The sequence below is a fragment of the Python bivittatus genome, unplaced genomic scaffold (assembly GCF_059951505.1).
Source record: "Python bivittatus isolate LINGU-HERP-01145 unplaced genomic scaffold, Pbiv_v1 ctg000020_np1212, whole genome shotgun sequence".
Lineage (NCBI taxonomy): Eukaryota > Metazoa > Chordata > Lepidosauria > Squamata > Pythonidae > Python > Python bivittatus.
Window position 1 is genome coordinate 65,197,860 of NW_028277030.1, and position 18,182 is coordinate 65,216,041.

The 18,182-nt window shown below is 36.8% G+C and overlaps 1 protein-coding gene across 38 annotated transcripts in view; it reads right to left on the minus strand.

The window, feature by feature from the left end:
* Positions 1-1,892: 1,892 nt before the first annotated feature.
* Positions 1,893-18,182, minus strand: part of TRDN (triadin) — a 241,826-nt gene continuing 225,536 nt past the window's right edge. For all 38 annotated transcript variants that reach the window (XM_088140165.1, XM_088140069.1, XM_088140090.1 and 35 more), the window contains 4 exons: positions 17,742-17,786; positions 14,202-14,231; positions 8,229-8,267; positions 1,893-7,824 (listed from right to left, as the gene is read on the minus strand). In XM_088140165.1, coding sequence (XP_087996291.1) covers positions 7,709-7,824; positions 8,229-8,267; positions 14,202-14,231; positions 17,742-17,786 — 230 coding nt within the window. In that variant the 3' untranslated portion in view covers positions 1,893-7,708. The remainder of the gene's footprint in view (positions 7,825-8,228; positions 8,268-14,201; positions 14,232-17,741; positions 17,787-18,182) is intronic.

Sequence of the window (18,182 nt, forward strand, 5' to 3'; positions counted from 1 at the left end):
GAGGCATAAAGACTTCTGTGAGTCACATAAATGCTTGTAGCCAGGCTTACTTAAAATGACTCTGTTGCTGTGCAAATCATAAACACCTCTTTGTTATTTATGGAATGGATTATCTAGTAAAGCACAGAGATTTCCTTTCTCTTATTTTTAAATGTCCTCCTTTTAATCTGACTGCAAGAAATATTACCTATAGTTTAGCAAATGAATGCTTCTGATGACACTGCATCCTAATGTTGAGGAGGTGAGAAGATATACTGCTATCATATAATTTTTTTCTGTAGATTATTATTCCCCCAGTCCAACTTGCATTTTCCATCATTTCACCTGCCTATTTTGCATCTCCTGTTTATTTAAATTCTGCTTAATTTGACTTCCAGGGAAGCAATGGCAAACTAAAGATGGCTCTGTTGACAACAGAGCTGATGACTGTGGTGGAACGAGAAATCGGCGAATGGACCAGTTTCTCAGAATTCCTCTCCGGACAAGGAGAGGACTTGGAATTGGCCACAAACACTTCAGACAGTAGCCCTCTGTGAGGAGACCATAAGACAGCAGTCTCCAGCGGGTTTAGAGCTCTGGGAGCCGAGGGATTGCCATCTTTGCCTAAGCCATGGTTCAGCACCTTCGAAACAACACTGGGTTTGCATACTTCCTTTTTTAATCACTTTTGGAAATTGCTTGTTAACTGCTTTTTGGATTCAGAATGGCAAGTGTCATTGCACCTGGTGAGTGTCCTTCAGTCCTTAGCAAAAGAAGTTTTATGTAGGTTGAAGGACTTAACAAACTATTTTGGAATAAACAGCAAAAGGGTGATTAGAATACTGATTTTGGAAAGTTATTAATGGACTAAGGGGCCAGATGGATTTGAAATAAGATTTTGAAACTGATTACAAGAATATTTCCTGTGGGAAAATGCTGTTGACCAGGAAAAAAAAAAAAGATAAGATGGGACTTTGAAGATTGTACACTAGAGGGAAACAGGAAGAAGTAAAAGATTATAATTAAAGGAGATGAGACCCACTAATACAGAATGGAGCAAATTACTCTAACTTAGGATGAATTCAAGGATATTTGGGAACAATGCACTCAGAAGTTACTTTTAAGATTGTCTGCTATCATAAAACTGGATTTAAAAGAGATTATAGAGGAGGAGGATGGTTTACTGGACAACAATGAGACTGAGGCTCATTTGAATGTGGATTTAAAAATGATAGGTTACAAGAATTATATGGATAAAGATGTTACACTGGATATACAAATGAAACCAGCTGATGTCTTAATAATTAAAAGGGATATACAAATAACAAATCATAAGAGTGACTTGGATAACTTTTTCATTTTGGATTTACAAAAGAGACCTGTTAAAATTTTGAAGGATTAAATGATGAGCTTTAAGAATTTGTTTATAGATAAGAGATGAGATATGGAAAGAAGAGAGCTTTTGTAGTATCAGAGAAGGTGATAAGTTACTGAAATTGTTTGCACTTGTGATGAAGAGGGAAATTATTTCTTTATATAGCTCTTTTCTTTTTTCTTTAACACACACACACACTGTATATATATACTGTGTGTGTGTGTGTGTGTGTGTATATATATATATATATATATATATATATATATATATATAATTTTTATTTTTTTCTGCACTTTATTTTTTATTTTTTTATTTTTACTCATATTTTTCTTAGTTTGTGCTGGATTTTTATTTTTGTAACTATAAACTTTAATAAAATTATTATTAAATTCTGCTTAATTTCAGATAAAATGAATTATATGCATGAGTGAAAAATGAGAAAGATTGGCAAAGATTTGCATTATCACAAAATAAGTAATAATAATAATAGTAGTAGTAATAATAATAATGCAAAAAAGCTACACCAAATGTTTTAGCTCTGAATATTTAATTTAGGAATATGGAACAGTGCATTCTGAAGGACATTTAAATTCTGAAACTAAAAACATCTAAAACTGCAATGGAGCAATAGTATTTAATTTAAAAATTCAGAAACATGAGGTTGAAAACATTTCCCTTTTACTGAAAAGAGTTGATATTTTTTCATTTACAGAATATCAGCGAGGTTTGCAAGAGCAGGTAATCTGACAGAAACCAAATAACAATTTTTTTTTTCAGTCTTTCTTTGGAAAAGTCTTGCTACAGGGCTTCAAATTTACATCTCAACTCAGTTATTCAACAATTATACTTTCTATATTTAGAATTATCACATAAATAATTACAATATGTAGTCAATGCTTCAAAACATTTTCTATATTGGATGTCATTTAGAGACCAAAAATGAAATAATTTTTGAAAAGGAAACATTTTTAGTGCTGGTAAAGCATATACAAAGTAAGAATGCAAATGAAGGCACAAAGGCATAAATATAAAAATCAAAATGTTCCTGTCCTTGGCATTTTTGTTGTTGTTTACTTCAAAAGCTATATTTGTCAATAAGTGCAAGCATTTTAACATATAGCAGTCATTAAAACATAATTGTGAAATAAAAGAGGGAATTTCTTGATAGTCTAAATAACTTTCTATTGTATAAGCACTTTCTGCTAAGGTAAGGCAAGACATGACTGGATAGAGCTCCAACTATTTCATAACTTCAATAATTCAGTAGGTGTTAATACTGTAAGAGTCTATATAGGACTGAAGCCTAAATGATACTCTAAACAATATCCTTTTCAGATCTCAGTGATCTTTCTTCAGGAAATCATAAAACCCTTTTGTGCTAATCTATCAGTTTTGGAGAAATTTGCAACTAACCACCAGGTCCTCAGTCCACACAACTTTTTGCTCTTCTCCCTTTCATTTTATTTACAAAGTTGTAAGTGTGGTGTGATACATATTTATATTACAGCCATAAATTCAGACTACCTACACTCATGGAATGAGTCAGAAGTAGGTTTTGCCTTGCTGAATGCTGTGACAGATGGCTGCCATAGAGATTGTCTATTTGACAAATGATTGTCATAATCAGCACAGCCAGTCACAAAATATATATTTTGTCATTTGTGATGATCTCTAGCATACCTCTCTCTCTCTCTCTTTCTCTCTCTCCCTCCCTCCCCCACCCCATTGTTTCTGTTTTTCCTGGACAGGTGAGCATAGTTCCAAACAAGGTGCTAGGCTGTAGCTACCTAGCAATTTTATTTTCTAAGACTATCTATAGGATCCATATGTTAGCATCTGGTGCTTTGTAACATGTCAATATTCTGTTTGTTATCCTTTTTTTTTTTAGTCAAAGGACCTATAAAAAACTCATCTGCAGCCCGAAATCTAGAAGGCACCAAGGGAGAGTCCATGAGACAGTGCTGTTTACTCTGCTATAAATTATAACAAAGTCTATTCTCTACCTTCTTGGTATTTATAGATAAGCCTATATGAAGATACTACACCAGAGATTAGAGGGAATGAGATAGGTGTGTGTCTTCCATACGACAATAGAGTCACAACCTTAACCTTCCTTGGTGTGGTTAAGGAATGAGAGCTTGGAACTCATGGTTGTGGGCTGAGAATAGGGGAGAATGTTTATTAGAAATGTGTAAAAAATGTATGGGCCTCCCAGTCTTTTTATTGGCTAAGTACAGTACGTGCCTCGCAATTGTAAGAAGACTGGGAAAAGTGTAATGTCTGACATGCAGATAACTTTCTCATTGGAACAAACCCATTGCCTTATTCTCTAGCTACCACCACTGTGACACTTATCCATAATGCAATACTGTGTTCTTAAATATAAATCTATTTTTGTAGTTGTAAAAGACCACTGACTATTTCCCAGCTTAGTCCCTTCTAAAGTGCTTTCTCAAGTTTGTAGAAAACAATCCATATTATCTTTTCTGCTTTTTTGGCTTTATCTCTCAAAATGGAAGATCAAACATTTTTCTTTATTTACCATGTTTCTTCTCCCCATCTGTGTCTCATTCATTGCTCTGCAGCACCTTTTTCGAAATTTCCTCAGCGTTCCTTCTACTACATTCCTTCACAATGCTGGTATATCTCTTCATTTTGTCCTTCTTATATTCACCTTTCTCTATGCATCCATTAACATATTTCATTCCCTTCTTGTTTAAAACAAGACCCTGCCTATGTTATTTGTAATAGTTCCCAGGCCTTTTTGTTCTTACCTTCTTAGTTCACCTCTACTGACTTTGCATGCCTATGAACCTATCTGGATGTCTTAAAAAAACAATTTCATGCAAAGCATTACTTCTTTCTTTGCTTTGAGATAGTCTTATTTTCAGTGCTTATAACTAGGTATGTTACTTTGACAACTGGGAGGCTTCTGCTGCAGTTAAAAAGCAGTGGATGGCTTGGCAAACTGCTCTTAAAGATGCTGTCTTTGTCATCATCAAAACTAAGGAATACAAGAGTCATTTAGAGTCATTTAGCCAGTGTTCTTTTTTTCTTACTCTGTTCATGATAAAGGAAATGGAGCCAGAAGTTATGGATGTCACATATTCAATCCCTGATTTTTACTGTGAAAAAAGACCTGCATTTCAGGTTAAAAATGTACAAATGTTATAGTCCATCATAAAGCACTGAGTAGTGTGGAGTAGGTAAGTGACTCAAGCAATATATTGCTTAGCTTAGCTAGCACTGTACTTTCAATGAACATTATTGCAGTCTCTGGAGTGGCATCCTACAAACAATAAGATATTGCAGGCTTCCCTCCCTGTAGGTGGAAGAGAGGCTCCTCCGTAGAAAAAAAGGTCCAATGAGGATTCTCACTGAGGACCCTCATTGGACGATAGTAGACATTTCTGCCTTTGTGGCTGTCTAACCAATGAAAATGGGAAGTTCAGCCAAAAAAAAAAAAAAAGGAGATGATATGGCCACATCCAGAAGAATTTGGTGCTATCAGATCAATCTTCCAGTTCTCTGGATATATCTACAGAATGGGAAGGAAATATGCTAGCCCAGGAGCTGGTGTAATTTCCATTCCCAGTAAAAGAAAGGGCAAGTAAATTAACAACAAAAGTGGGGAGAAAAAGTTATAAGTCTCTCCTTCATTTCCTTTGTCCTGATCAATATGAAACAGTAGGATTTAGGAAGTCTCCTCACCATCTGCTCTTGATACTATGCTGCTATAGGGTTATTTTGTCTGCTATACAATAATAAAATGTTGTACTTTTTATCCCCGTCTGCTGCTAGAAATACATGCACAACAGTACAATGGGTTCTCTGCTTTTGTGATGAAGACTTTGTCTATTAACATCAAATATTTATGTAGATGCCAAGTAAACAAACCTTCTCAGTCTTGAGAAATGTTTCTCACTCAAAGTGGTATCAAGGACTAGAACATGGAAAAGAATTTTTAGCTTAGGATTTTAAGTGAATTTATGACAAACTATATACTGAACATGTGTCACATCGAAAGACCATAGTAATTTCTGCTTGATTCTTGGTATTAATTAAAATGTCAGGATGGGCAGGTTACTTATTAAAAACTTTACATAAATAACAATACCCTGAAGCATTGCCCCCTCAAATAATCAAACTGAGCTGTACCTACCATGATACCCTTTGCTCATTTTGTTTTGCAAATCAATACTTAAGGTTTTCTGGATAAAAGCATGGAATTCAAATAATGCCATAGTAGGATTTTTGATTAAATTGAAGTGTGTATGGATGCAATAAGAAACTTGTGTTTTAAACAAATGGTTAATATTTCATTGACCATTGGGTGAGGTTTTACATTTTGAATTTCTCTGACTCACCTTGATATCTGAAGGGAAATGTTTTCTCAAGTATGCTATTGCACTTTATCCAGTTATTTGGAATTGGGATATGCTTCAATAAATCTCAGTTAAACAGCTTTTAATATTCTAAATGGTTTCCCTATAATTAGCAATATTGCAATAAAATTCTAAAGAAACCTTGTGCGATTTGACTAAAAACACGCATTTAAATCAGCAGGCCTTTGGAAAGCCACTGAAACTATGCTAAGAATAGCAAATAATAAACAAATTATAAGAAAAGTGAACAGAACCTTAAGGATTCTGCCTTGGGAAGATCAGAGGTAGATATGAACCACCTAATAGAGGCAGATCCCAAAGTTGTGTTCTGAAACTTCTGCACTCATTGTGGATTGTAATTCCTGATACAGTTGAGTTGGTGACAAAATTAATGTTATGCCAACTCTACAACTCTACCATATAATCAGGCACAGTTAAAAGTCTTCATATTACTTATGAGGTATCATCATTTATAAAAAGTTGGGGTGCTTTCATCAATCATGATATTATACTAACAAGGTCAATCACCTTTGAATCAGTGCAAATACCTTGTGACATATCAGAAACATATCTCATAAATGCTCTAAAAAAACACTAGAGTCTTTAGTTGTCTGCTCTGTTGAAACACCCTTCCTCATTTTGCTTATCCATTGACAAGTGATAGCAAAGGAAGCAGCAGGACAAGCCTATACTTCCAAAGGGTTATTCTTTCAGTAGGACAATCTTTTATTTCTATCATAATGATCCTAAATCACTTGTCTGTGATTTAGGCTCCAGTCTAACACAGAATGAACCTTACCATTTCCACAGCTGGTAGTAATCAAAGACTCTATTTACCTGTATTGGTTTTTTCCCCCAGTAAATTACCTTCACAATGGGAGGACCGTCTTAGATTAGCTGAAAATACAGTAATGGAGATTGTCTAGGTAGCATTGAATTCCAGTCATATTTTAGTATGACCAAAACATGAAAAGATAGGGAGAAAGGAAAACCAAACATTGTCATGAATTGCTTGAACCTCTTTAGGCATAGTTACCTAAATCTTATGTCATCTCCTCAAAATAAATGTCAGCATTTTCGTAATATTATTCTCCTTTGGAAATTTATGAAATTGATTCACATTAAAGACTACAGATGCAATTTTTTTGTGTAAAAAGTTGTCCTACAATAATTCGTTCAATTTGACATTGCAAACAGAAGTATTAAACAATATACACAAAATGCATTTAATAGAAATCAGGAACAAGATGCAGAGACACATTATTATGTACAAAGCAAGATCTATTTTGATAAGCAGCAGGAATAATATTTTTAGATATTTTCATCAGGAGCATGATATTTTTCATTTTGATGCTGAGATATCAGCCTATTATTTCAAATAGGAAGTAAAGAGAAATTGATAGGTGATATTCTTAATTCAAATATCTCTCTTATATGCAAATAGCAAACATTTTATCACTTGCTTTTATGGAAAAAATCACATGTAGAACATATATTTTATTATTAGAGTCTGATTACTTAAAAGGTTAGCATGGACTGACTCATCGTTTCATTTAGATGGCAAACAATACTGCAAATTACCAATCCTGTTTTCAATATTTTCCAAAACTGAAACCATGGAAAATGTTTTCCATTCTAACTAGGTATAAAACAGAAACTAGAATCAGACCATGAAGGAATATATGGACATACATACATATACCCAACTACACCTGCACACAGAACTTTACTTTCTGTCAAGTACTCTTTCAGCACCATGCTTTCCTTCAGGGAAGTAGTATGGATATCCTTAGTCATGTAGCACCTTCAGTTTGCCTCTGGTGCTCTAACAACAAGGAGACAACCTTTCCAAGTGTGTGTGATCTGTCGGAACATATTTCCATTGTCACAGGTGCCAAGTGGACTTCAGATGACCCCCTGAACTGGGTGCAAAGTGCAAAATTGTTGCAATGTCACAGGTTGCAGGACATTATTGTTTCCGTGCCTTCAACTTGGGATCAGAAGGTTTTTCTGGAGTAATAGGATATTGAGGTGTATAACCATTAAATTCACTTACAAAGACACACTGATAGTATCGGACAGCAGCTGAGAAGAGGAAAATAAAAAGAATGATCAGAGTATGTAGCTGTAAACTAAGGAAACATCTAATTTAGCAAGGCATAGATCAACCTTCCTTAGTCTGTTGTCAAAATGTGTGGGAAACAAACCAACTCCTTGATAGCTAGAAATTCCAGGAACTGCAGTCAAATACATCCAAAGACTGATGTAGCTTATCTCTGTCTGAATTCATTTTCTTCCCCGGTCAGGCCTGGCATCAGGATTGTTAATAGTCAAGTAAATGCCAAGCATTATTTTGTCCAGCATTTGTTTTTTGACAAATCTAAACTTTTTACCATTTCAACCAAATCTGAGTTTGAATGCCACACATTATTGCTATGTTATTAATTGACACAAAATACTGTGAAAACAAATGCCAGTTATAAACTCACATTTCTCTTTCTTAATTGTGGTTACTTCAGAATATTCCCCTGGGAGAGAAAAAAAAATTACAAATAAGCTCCTTTGTATTAGTAAACAGAAAATTAAAAGTGTTTTAGTCAAATACACAATGGAAATGCTAATAGTTATGGACCCAAGATACAGTTTATGCCCATTTGTATTCATTATCATATGACTTTCATATACAAGCTGCCTGAAATAATTGGATGGAGCTTTGAAGCTTTAAATATGTTTTCTCTTTCAAACAGGGATGGGCAATCTGTGGACTGTGGGCTCCATGTAGTCCCTGATTCCCCCATTGCAGCTCTAAAGAAACTGAGAACACATTGCAGAAATTAAAGGATCCCAAGATTCCATGGATGATATTTGATGGCATAAATGGAAATATTAGTCCTTATTCACAGGACAAAAAGTAAAAAAAAATGAGAAGGTAATGCTTCTTTGAGACTTAGCATTTCCATTTTGAGTCTTGGAAGTATGGAATGGCTAAGCTCAGGTGGAAAGGCAAAAAAAAAAAAAAATCAGTGAAGCCATCCAGTGCTGTTATGTCACCAGCCATCACTGTGCCCATGCCCCATGATAGCAACTACAGCAAATAATAATAATAATAATAATAATAATAATACGACCATTGGCACTTGAACACCATTGCCATTGACAAAATCACCATCAGTCAATTGCAAAAGCCAGCTTTACTAGGAACAGCTTACATCCTGCGACGATACCTTTAACACCATCAAACAACAACATCTGCCTATCCCAGGTCCTTGGGAAGGACTCGATAGGTGGATAAAAATGCCAAATCCAGTCTAAACATCTGGCTGACTGTGCGCCCAACCATAATAATAATAATGGACTGCCAGACTGGGAAAAATGGTTAGTCCTTGCTTGATACGAGTTGCAGCAATACAAAGCAGAATGTTTCAATGATTGCTCCATATTCCATGACTTTTCGGCATGATGTGGAGATCCACCCTGCCAGCCTCTATGGAAATTCCCTCTGCCCCAATTTCCCTGATGTCAGAGATGTGATTCAGGGAAGGTAACACAGAGTGAGCTTTCCCCTGCTTCTTTTCCTGCCCACCAAGCAGGAAGAAAACAATGCCAGACCTGGAGTTGGCATCCTTGGATTACCTCCCATGGATGTCGGTGGGAGAGAAATCATTTAGAAGGGAAATGGAAGAAGGCTTCATAGCTCTAGCATCAGACTTCTCATTAACAAATTGCTCTGCTTGTTGTCTCTTTTATGGAACCCGTGTGCCATGCCTATATTTCTTATATATTTTGTACAAGAAGACATACTCAAATATACGTGCATGTTTGTGCACATATGCAGGTATGCACCCACACACACAGAGCTTCAGTTATGACTAATGTGCAAGGTATATTTTTGTTCAATTTTCCATACAGAAAAAAACAAGGCTTGGAAAGGACTTGGTAAGTATGCTCAAGTACAAATGTTATTAATGCAGCTCTGAGTTTTTATTAAAGCAATTAAATTCTTGCCCTCCAAAAGAACTCTTTTTTCTTGGTGTACATTTTTGATGCTGGTCATCACATCTGATGTGTCAAAATAGCTTGCTTCTGCCTACAAAATTCTGTTAAATTTGAAGCCATGAATCTTGACCTGAATATAAAATTTTGCTAATCAGAGATATCTCAGTACAATTCCATCTCGAGCCAAATATGTAATGAGTTCTGCTTGTGGGTCAGGAGCAGGTCACTCAGCAGACATCTTTCATTAAAGCAAAGTACTTTGGCAGCAAAAGCAAAGCAGATGGAGAGTTCATTAACACGCTGTGTCAGGAAACAACATCATAGTTCACTTTGATTAACTGGTCCACTGAGAATTGGATCATTGAATTCTTTTTTTTTTTTAATCAGAAATAACCAGGCACTCTATGGCACTTTAAAGACTAACAAATTTCTGATGTCATAAGTTTGGATGGACTGTAGTCTTTGGCAACTTATGCGTTTTAATGTCCATTTTGGTTACAAGAGACTCTAGAGCAGTGATTCTCAATCTTGGCAACTTGAAGATGTGTGGACTTCAACTCCCAGAATTCCCCAGCCAGCATGGCTGGCTGGGGAATTCTGGGAGTTGAACTCCACACATCTTTGAGTTGTGTGGACTTCCAGTTATGTGGACTTCTGCTGTAGAAATTAATTTTTCTTAAATTGTTTCTTCAACATGTTTGCACCAGAATAGCACTGGAGGATAGCAAGAAAAACTCCCTGGATGTGCATCCTGTGCCCAATGTGTGATGAAGTTATCTAGCTGGGCCAAAGGGACATGTTCTTTACTGCATATTTTATTCCTTGATTCTTCAAATGGTTTGCAATATGGAGGAGATCACTCCAACAGAAAGAAGTGGCTCAGGAATAGAGTGAAATGTCATAAAGAGGGAAGTCCAGTGGGATTGGCAGCTTTCAGTGAAGTAGAGGAGGAGGAGGAGGAAGAGCTTCATCAGTGTCATAGCCAGGTAGAGAGGGAGAAGGAAGCCTGCCCTGAACTGGATAAGCCAAGGGTTCAAGTATCCAAAATATAAGACAGAAGTCAAAATATGCTAAAACTTGTAGTGCCCTAATGATGCTCAAATCATTTTTGATCCATTCAAATCTATGCCAGGCAAGTACATAATTCTTTAAAAGAGCAAAAGAAGATACTCTCTAGCATGCAAATTAAAGGCTGCACTGGCAGCAGTTAAGGCCTTTGAATATCTGTTGTGTACAAAGGTGTGAATTTTGAAAACTATATTAGAAGTTCTGTCCATAATAGATTTGTCATTGAAAGAAATAATATTGCAGCAATGAGTTTCCCATAAGCAGTACTCTATGTGATATAGTGGTATAAACCTGTATGTATGCCATAACCGGTTACTATTCATACCATTATCTCACAGTATTAAAAATGGGGGTTCTCAGTCATTTTCTGTCGTCTTGCATTGGTTGGCAAGGGTTTCTCCAGGCATAGTGTTTCAGTGCTTGCCAGTGTTATCAATGTCACTACTTAAACATACCTTGTACACATTATTTTGGTCTACAATAATTATTGGAATAGGAGAAAGGACATGGCTGCTAAATAGTATTCTTATTCAATCACTCTGTCTCTTCCAATTCTTCATGACCCGATGGACATCATTTTGCCAGGACTGTCTGCCAGTAATTGCTTCTTCACATTTCTATTGACATCAAGTTTGCTTTGTGCTGACATTCTAGGTACAAATAGTATACAGATTTTTGCAGTACTAAACTTCTTTTTTGCCTCTGGGGACATCAGCAACTGAACATCCTTTTAGTTCTAATCCAGCCTCATCAGAAGGACCACTACTACTCATATCTGTGTCCTGCTGTTCCCCACTAGTTCATTGGATCTGGGAGATAAAACTTCTAGTATCATGTTGACATCAGTCTGGTTGTGAATATCTTTTCCTGGTAGAATGGTGGAGTGGGTTGCTATTTCCTTCTCCAATGGATTGTCTTTCATTTGATCCCTCATTTATGACCTGCCTATCAATGGGTGACCCTGCTAGAGGTGTACACAGCCAACAGTATAGTTCATAGCAACACTGGGATGCACAAGATGTTTTTACCACTATAAGGTAATTAGTATAGATAAGTGCTAATTAGTATAATAAAAATTATCATAAATCAATAGGCAACAAAAATGAAGTAAAAAGTGTTAATCATGACCATTTACCTAAAAATAATTGAACGAGTCCAGCAGTTCCTGTGCTAACTCAATCTGATTTAACACTGTCAGTTTGTTCATTATTGCTTGCTTTCTAGATCTCTGTATTGGATAAAGTCCAATTCTTCTTTGTTCAATTGCTAATTCCTCCCTTTAGGTGTTTATAACCAGCAATCTTACTTGTAAGCAAGACAATGCAACATAAAGCCCACAATACATCACAGATATGCTCTCATACTGACATCTCTAATAGAAACCAATGGGTTGTAATTGAAGCACAAGCATCCTCAGATATTATGCTGGGGGGTATTTTGCTTAGCTTTAGTTCATGGGTGGAAGGCTAATGCTGCAGAAGAGCCCTCTGCTTCTGAGGTTAATCAGAATATGGTTATAGAAAGCTGTTGGTGTCCTCTGGATGAAAGCAAACAACTGTGAAGGTTCTCACACAGTCAAATAGTAGAGCTGGCTACCAAAACAAGAAACAGATGGAAATTGTATTTCCCGCCCCAACGATAATTGCTTTTCGAGTGGGTGGAGAAAGAGATGCAAGAAATGTGAACATTAATCCTTATAAACAGAGCCTGGATTTGATAAATGGAAGATGCTGTCACTGTTTCATAATGGCTTCGTAGTTTTTCCATAATAAAACTACCTTATCAGAAATTCCAGGATTCTTGGTGCCTGTTTAATTGGATCCAATCCAGCCTGCTAGGGAAAGCCTGACAACAAAGGTAGGCATTTCAGCAGCCTAATGCAAGAGAAAGGCTCCTTCGTTTTGTGCCATTTACATGAGTTGTAAATCCATTTTGTACCATTTACATGAGTTCAGCGAATATACAAATGGCTCATCACATCAAATGGCCAACACTGCAGCTTGCATATGTGAATCAGGCCTTAAGAAGCCATTCCCAAAACCATTAACCATAATAAATAAATTGGCCAATAATAAAATGGCCATAAACAAAGCTTAGAAGCAACAGAATTCTTTGTCTTCTAAAGGCTCACTAATGCAATGGTTCACAAAGGAGGCTGTCCCTAAAAAGAATCTTTCTCAGTGAAGACATCTTCCCTCTCACTGGTGCAATCAACCTACAAGGCCAAGGTAATAATCCAAATCAGAAGCAAAACAAAACAACCCTGTTCTCTGCAGTATCCTTCACGCAGGTGACATCTGTATGGAGAAGTAAGTCACTGAACCTTCTTATATGGTTTGTCTATTCCTTTTAAGATGGGAGCATGCCATTTGATTCACGTTCATTGATATAAATAGGACTATTCATTCCTGCAATAATAGTGCATACACAAGGACAGCCATTAGCATAACCAGTACAAAGACACTGTTCAGCTAATCTGCCCTTTCCTTATGTTTATGCATGTCCATTTTTTAAAGGTTGCAAAAACATTGGTTTCACTAATGCTAGCACAGTTCTAAGGAACCCAACTTTCCTGAAGGAAAATGATAATTATTATAAGAATGTAAGGCAAAGTAAAGTAATTAGTCTTGCATTTAGTAGAATTATAGCTTAGTATTTTAAAAATAGGTACATGTGTGCTTTTAGCCTCTCATGAGCACAATTTTCATTTGCAGAAATCAGCGGAAGTTTAAATTCTAACCTGTAATGAATGTGAATTGTGGAATTGCAGATTTATTTTACTGACTTGAGCATAACGCTTGGTATTGAAGTGGCCAAACATTGCACTGCAACCATAGTAATGTAAATCCTTTCCATCCCAAACTTCAGAAACAAATTGTAGGATCTGAAGATTTATGCCAAGGCCATAATCTATAACACAATTATTGGAGAGGGAAGAAGTGCCTAAATGTGTTTTTGTGGAGTTACATTTTCATTTCAACCTAACTGAGCAGCAGAATTAAGGACATTATTCTAATTATTAACAGTTATTGGAAAAGGTAGTCTGGATGTCTGATATATGGTAGCTGACCCATATGGAAATCAATTTTTAGAACTGTTCCCTCTTTTACCTGTGCAGGTAGCAAAAGGAAATATGTAAAATTTGATCTCTTGTTCAAATTCCTTGTACTAATTTATCTTTTCTCCTTCACAATGTAACTGCATTCAGGATTAGCTTAATCTGACAAAGTATGTAAAATGTGCTTTTCTACGTTAGTTGGTTTTCAAAGGCAAGCTATTCATTCTTTCTTAATCTGACAAGATGAGGCAGAAAAATACTGTGGATACCAAGCTACATGTCCTGACAAGGAATGAAAGTCACTTGAAAATCAAAGATGTTTTCAATGTCTTTAACTTACTTCCCGTTTTTGTAGCTTTTGAATATTTTTCTGAAAAGAAAGAAAGATAATATCAGAAAGAGGGAGAGAGAGAGAATCTGTAGAACAACTTTCTTTGCTAATTCTTTGCTTTCTTTGCTAATTAATTAATTCTTTCCTTCCTTTGCTAATTTGCTTTCTTTCATTCGCTTTCTTTTTTAATTAAGTCAGTCGCATTTGTGAAGTGAAATCATACTCAAATACAAAACACCTATAACCTTGAATGCCTTTGATAATGGGAAGAAATAATATTTTTTTGCACAGTTATATAAGAAATCATACTGGGTGATACCATAAAGCTTCCCTATTTGTCCATCTTTGAATATGACTAGAGCCAGTTTGAATGACTGGAGCCAGTTTGGTCTAGTGGTGAAGGCACCAGGCTAGAATCCAGGAGACTGTGACTTCTAGTTCCGCCTTAGGCATGAAAGCCGGCTGGGTGACTTTGGGCCAGTCATTCTCTCTCACCCCAAGTCACCTCATAGGGTTGTTGTTATGGGTAAAATAGGAGGAAGAAGGAGTATTAGATATGTCTACCAACCTTGAGTTATTTAAAAAAATAATAAAGTCGGGGGGAAAAAAAATTCTTTGCAGGCTCATGGAATCTACTTCCAAAACCCCCTGGAAGAGGTCTGTTTTCAGCTGCTTCCAAAAGTCAGTCACGTTCAGAGCTAGTCTAAGTTCCAGAAGGAGGCCATTCCAGAAGGCTGGTGCTGCTACAGAAAAGTAGCACCTTCATGAGTCAGCCCCTTGTACCATTTGAAAGTGGGGAAAAACAATCTGCTTTTCCCAACAAGATTGAATTGTTCAGGCTGATTCTAGTGCAGTGTTCCTCAACCTTGGCCACTTGAAGATGTATGGACTTCAACTCCCAGAATTCCCCAGCCAGTATGGCTGGCTGGGGAATTCTGGGAGTTGAAGTCAACATATATTCAAGTGGCCAAGGTTGAGAAACACTGTTCTAGTGGGTAAAAACAGCCCTGAAGCTAACTTGCTGCCAAACCATAAACAGCTTTATAGGTTAAAAGCAGCACTTCAGATTATACCTGGAAGCCTAAGGAAGCTAAGGCAGGGCCCATAACATAGGTGTAATGTGCTCCCATGTGCAAGTGCCAGGTTGTACATCATTCCCATTTTGGATTGCGTAAAGCTTCTGTGCAGTCTTGAAAGGCAGTCACATGTAGGATATGTTGTAAAAAAATCTAAGCAAGTGGTGATGAGGGCATGAATCACTAAGGCAAGGTCCTCTTGCCCCAGGTAAGGCTGCAACTGGTGCACCACCTCAAGCTGGGCAAATGCCACCCTGACCACAGCTTCTATCTGCTGTTCAAGGAGGAGTCACCTCCAAATCCAGGAGGATATCCCATGTACTACCTTGGAGATTACAGGCCAGAAAGAATCTCAAAGTACCTGGTAAGATGTTGTCCCAGTTACCACTCTAAACCTTGCCCATGTGAAGTCAAGACTTGAGTGAATCTGAGTGAATTTACTAGCAAAAAGCTGTGCTAACTGGTTACAGTGGACAGAAGAAAGCTCTTGCAACTGGCTCCTTCCCAAATGGGAATTAGCTATGCTAAATAAGGGCACTGGATGAGTGTTTGCCAATGCAATGAGAGAAGTAAGAACACTTTGCCTCTCTTATCACCAAGGAATAAGCCATAACCTGGGCACATACATGTGCCCAGTCAGAGACACTCTTTGTCCTTCTCCATGTATGTTTATGTTGTTTTTGCTGCTTCATCTCCTGGTGGCCCTCCAAAATCCAAGAGGTGGCCTGGGATTTGCTCAGGAGTGATTTCATCAATGGTTAGGGTTAGGGTTAGGCTTGTGGTTGTCACTTTGCTTTGCAGAATTCTGCTTTCTTATTTAATTTAAAAGAAGATAAGTAAAGTAAATCAAGTGATTCAGAGAGCCCAATCAGTTCCAAAGAAAGTGCCTCTAGTACATTGGTGCTCCTGGGCACCATGCTGAGAATCTAAGGTTTTAATTATCATATATTCTTCTATAAACTTTAAACAGCACCAGCAGGTAAAGTAGCATCTATCCATCTTTTATTTATAAACTGCACTTGTAGGGACTTTCTTCACTTGTAGATTTTCCCAAAGTGAGTATATAAGAAAATATGAAACTTTTTTAAAAGCTTGATTTGTTTACTAAATTTAGCATCATTGGTCAATAGTTATGATGGAATGTCTAATGGACCCTGAAAAGGAACCCAGCTGATGGTGGTGGTTGGGAGAGATATGTGGAAGAGACTCTGAGTGACTCCATTTTTACCATGTTAGGTATAAGTTGAGTTGGAGATGAGTTTGGTAGGCTTTCAAGATTCTGTCACAATACTGTACTAGTAAAAATCTTTACAGAAACCCAAGGGATGTTTGCTTCTTCAGTTTGCCTGCCACAAAGAGTTTGATTCAATACAGAATATACAGGTAGCCCTTGCTAACTGATGGTCATTAGGACCAGGAACTCTGTCACTAAATGATGCAGTCGTAAGGCATGACATTATGTGACTGCACTGACTTATGATGACAGTTCCAGCAGTCCCAGTTGCTGTTGTTAGGTGAATCCCATGCAGTCACAGTGTCCCACAATCACTTGATCACCATTTGTGACTTCCTGCTGGCTTCCCCATTGACTTTGCTTGTAGGAAGCCAGCAATGAAGTGGAACACTTCCACTTCTGTGGAGTGTTGTCAATGACAAGAAAAAAACTATTAATAAACTTTTAATCTCAGGACAATCTGGTTAGGAGTAGATTTTATAAAATAATGTAGATAGTAAGGAAGATATCCTTAATGAAGGTATGCAAGTTCAGTTGCCAAGGCAACAAGGGGTAAAATGTTTTTTAAGTCTAGAACATTCAGATAACATTTAGAAGCAACTCAAACAGATTCTTCCCTAATTTACTGAACTATAAGAAGGAGGAAGAGGAGGTACAACACAACAAAACATGCAGGACTCTATTATTATAGCTAATCTCAGTAAAAGTACTTTTAGCCTTCCTGTGGAGTTGATTCCTTGATCTAATCTACCTAGTGGGGCTGACAAATAATCTTCACCGGCAATCCTTGCCAACTGGCATGGCTATGCAGTTAGCATATCAAACAGTAGAAACTTATGGCTTGGGAAATAACCATATATGATCAATCATCAAGCAAAAATGTGATTTTTCATTAAGATCAATGGATCTCAATAGTGAACAATTAATAAGAAAGCTTAATATCCACTGGATTTAAGGAGAAAGGTATCTCTGAATATTAACATGGATATAGTTAAACAGCACTATCCAAATATCCTATAAATTCTTTTGTTCAGTCCTATTTAACTCCTAGTCTTAGGTAGTGGATATGAAGGCATTAGAAAACTGGATTATTTGGGAAAATAAAAGGAGGAGAAGGAGGAGGAGGAAGAAGAAGAAGAGAAAGGAGAAGGAGAAGGAGAAGGAGAAGGAGAAGGAGAAGGAGAAGGAGAAGGAGAAGGAGAAGGAGAAGGAGAAGGAGAAGGAGAAACAACTGATTACCTGTAGTCATATTGTGATAAAAATGGGCTTCTTTTTCTGTTGGAACTGTTAAGCAGAACAAAAATATCTAATTATTGTAGATTCTAAATACCAGTTTTATTTATTTATATATATATCAGATCTGGACTACTCAAAGTCAAACAATCATGATAAGAGATAAAGAAACTCTTTCCTACCATCTACTGTTGTCCAGATTTTTGCAGTACTGAGCTGTTAGGTAGCCCCTCCACACACACACACACACACACACACACACAGAGCTACTCTTCCAAGAACCCTACACATTTCACAGTATTTAGCCCTTAATCAAAGTACACAAGACTTCAACAATGTAGAAGTAAAACTCTTGTGTCACAAAATCATAAAATTAAAAGTCCTCACCCATGATGAAGGATGAGTAACCATGTTTCTATCTTTCCCCATCTTTCCCCTAGAACTTTC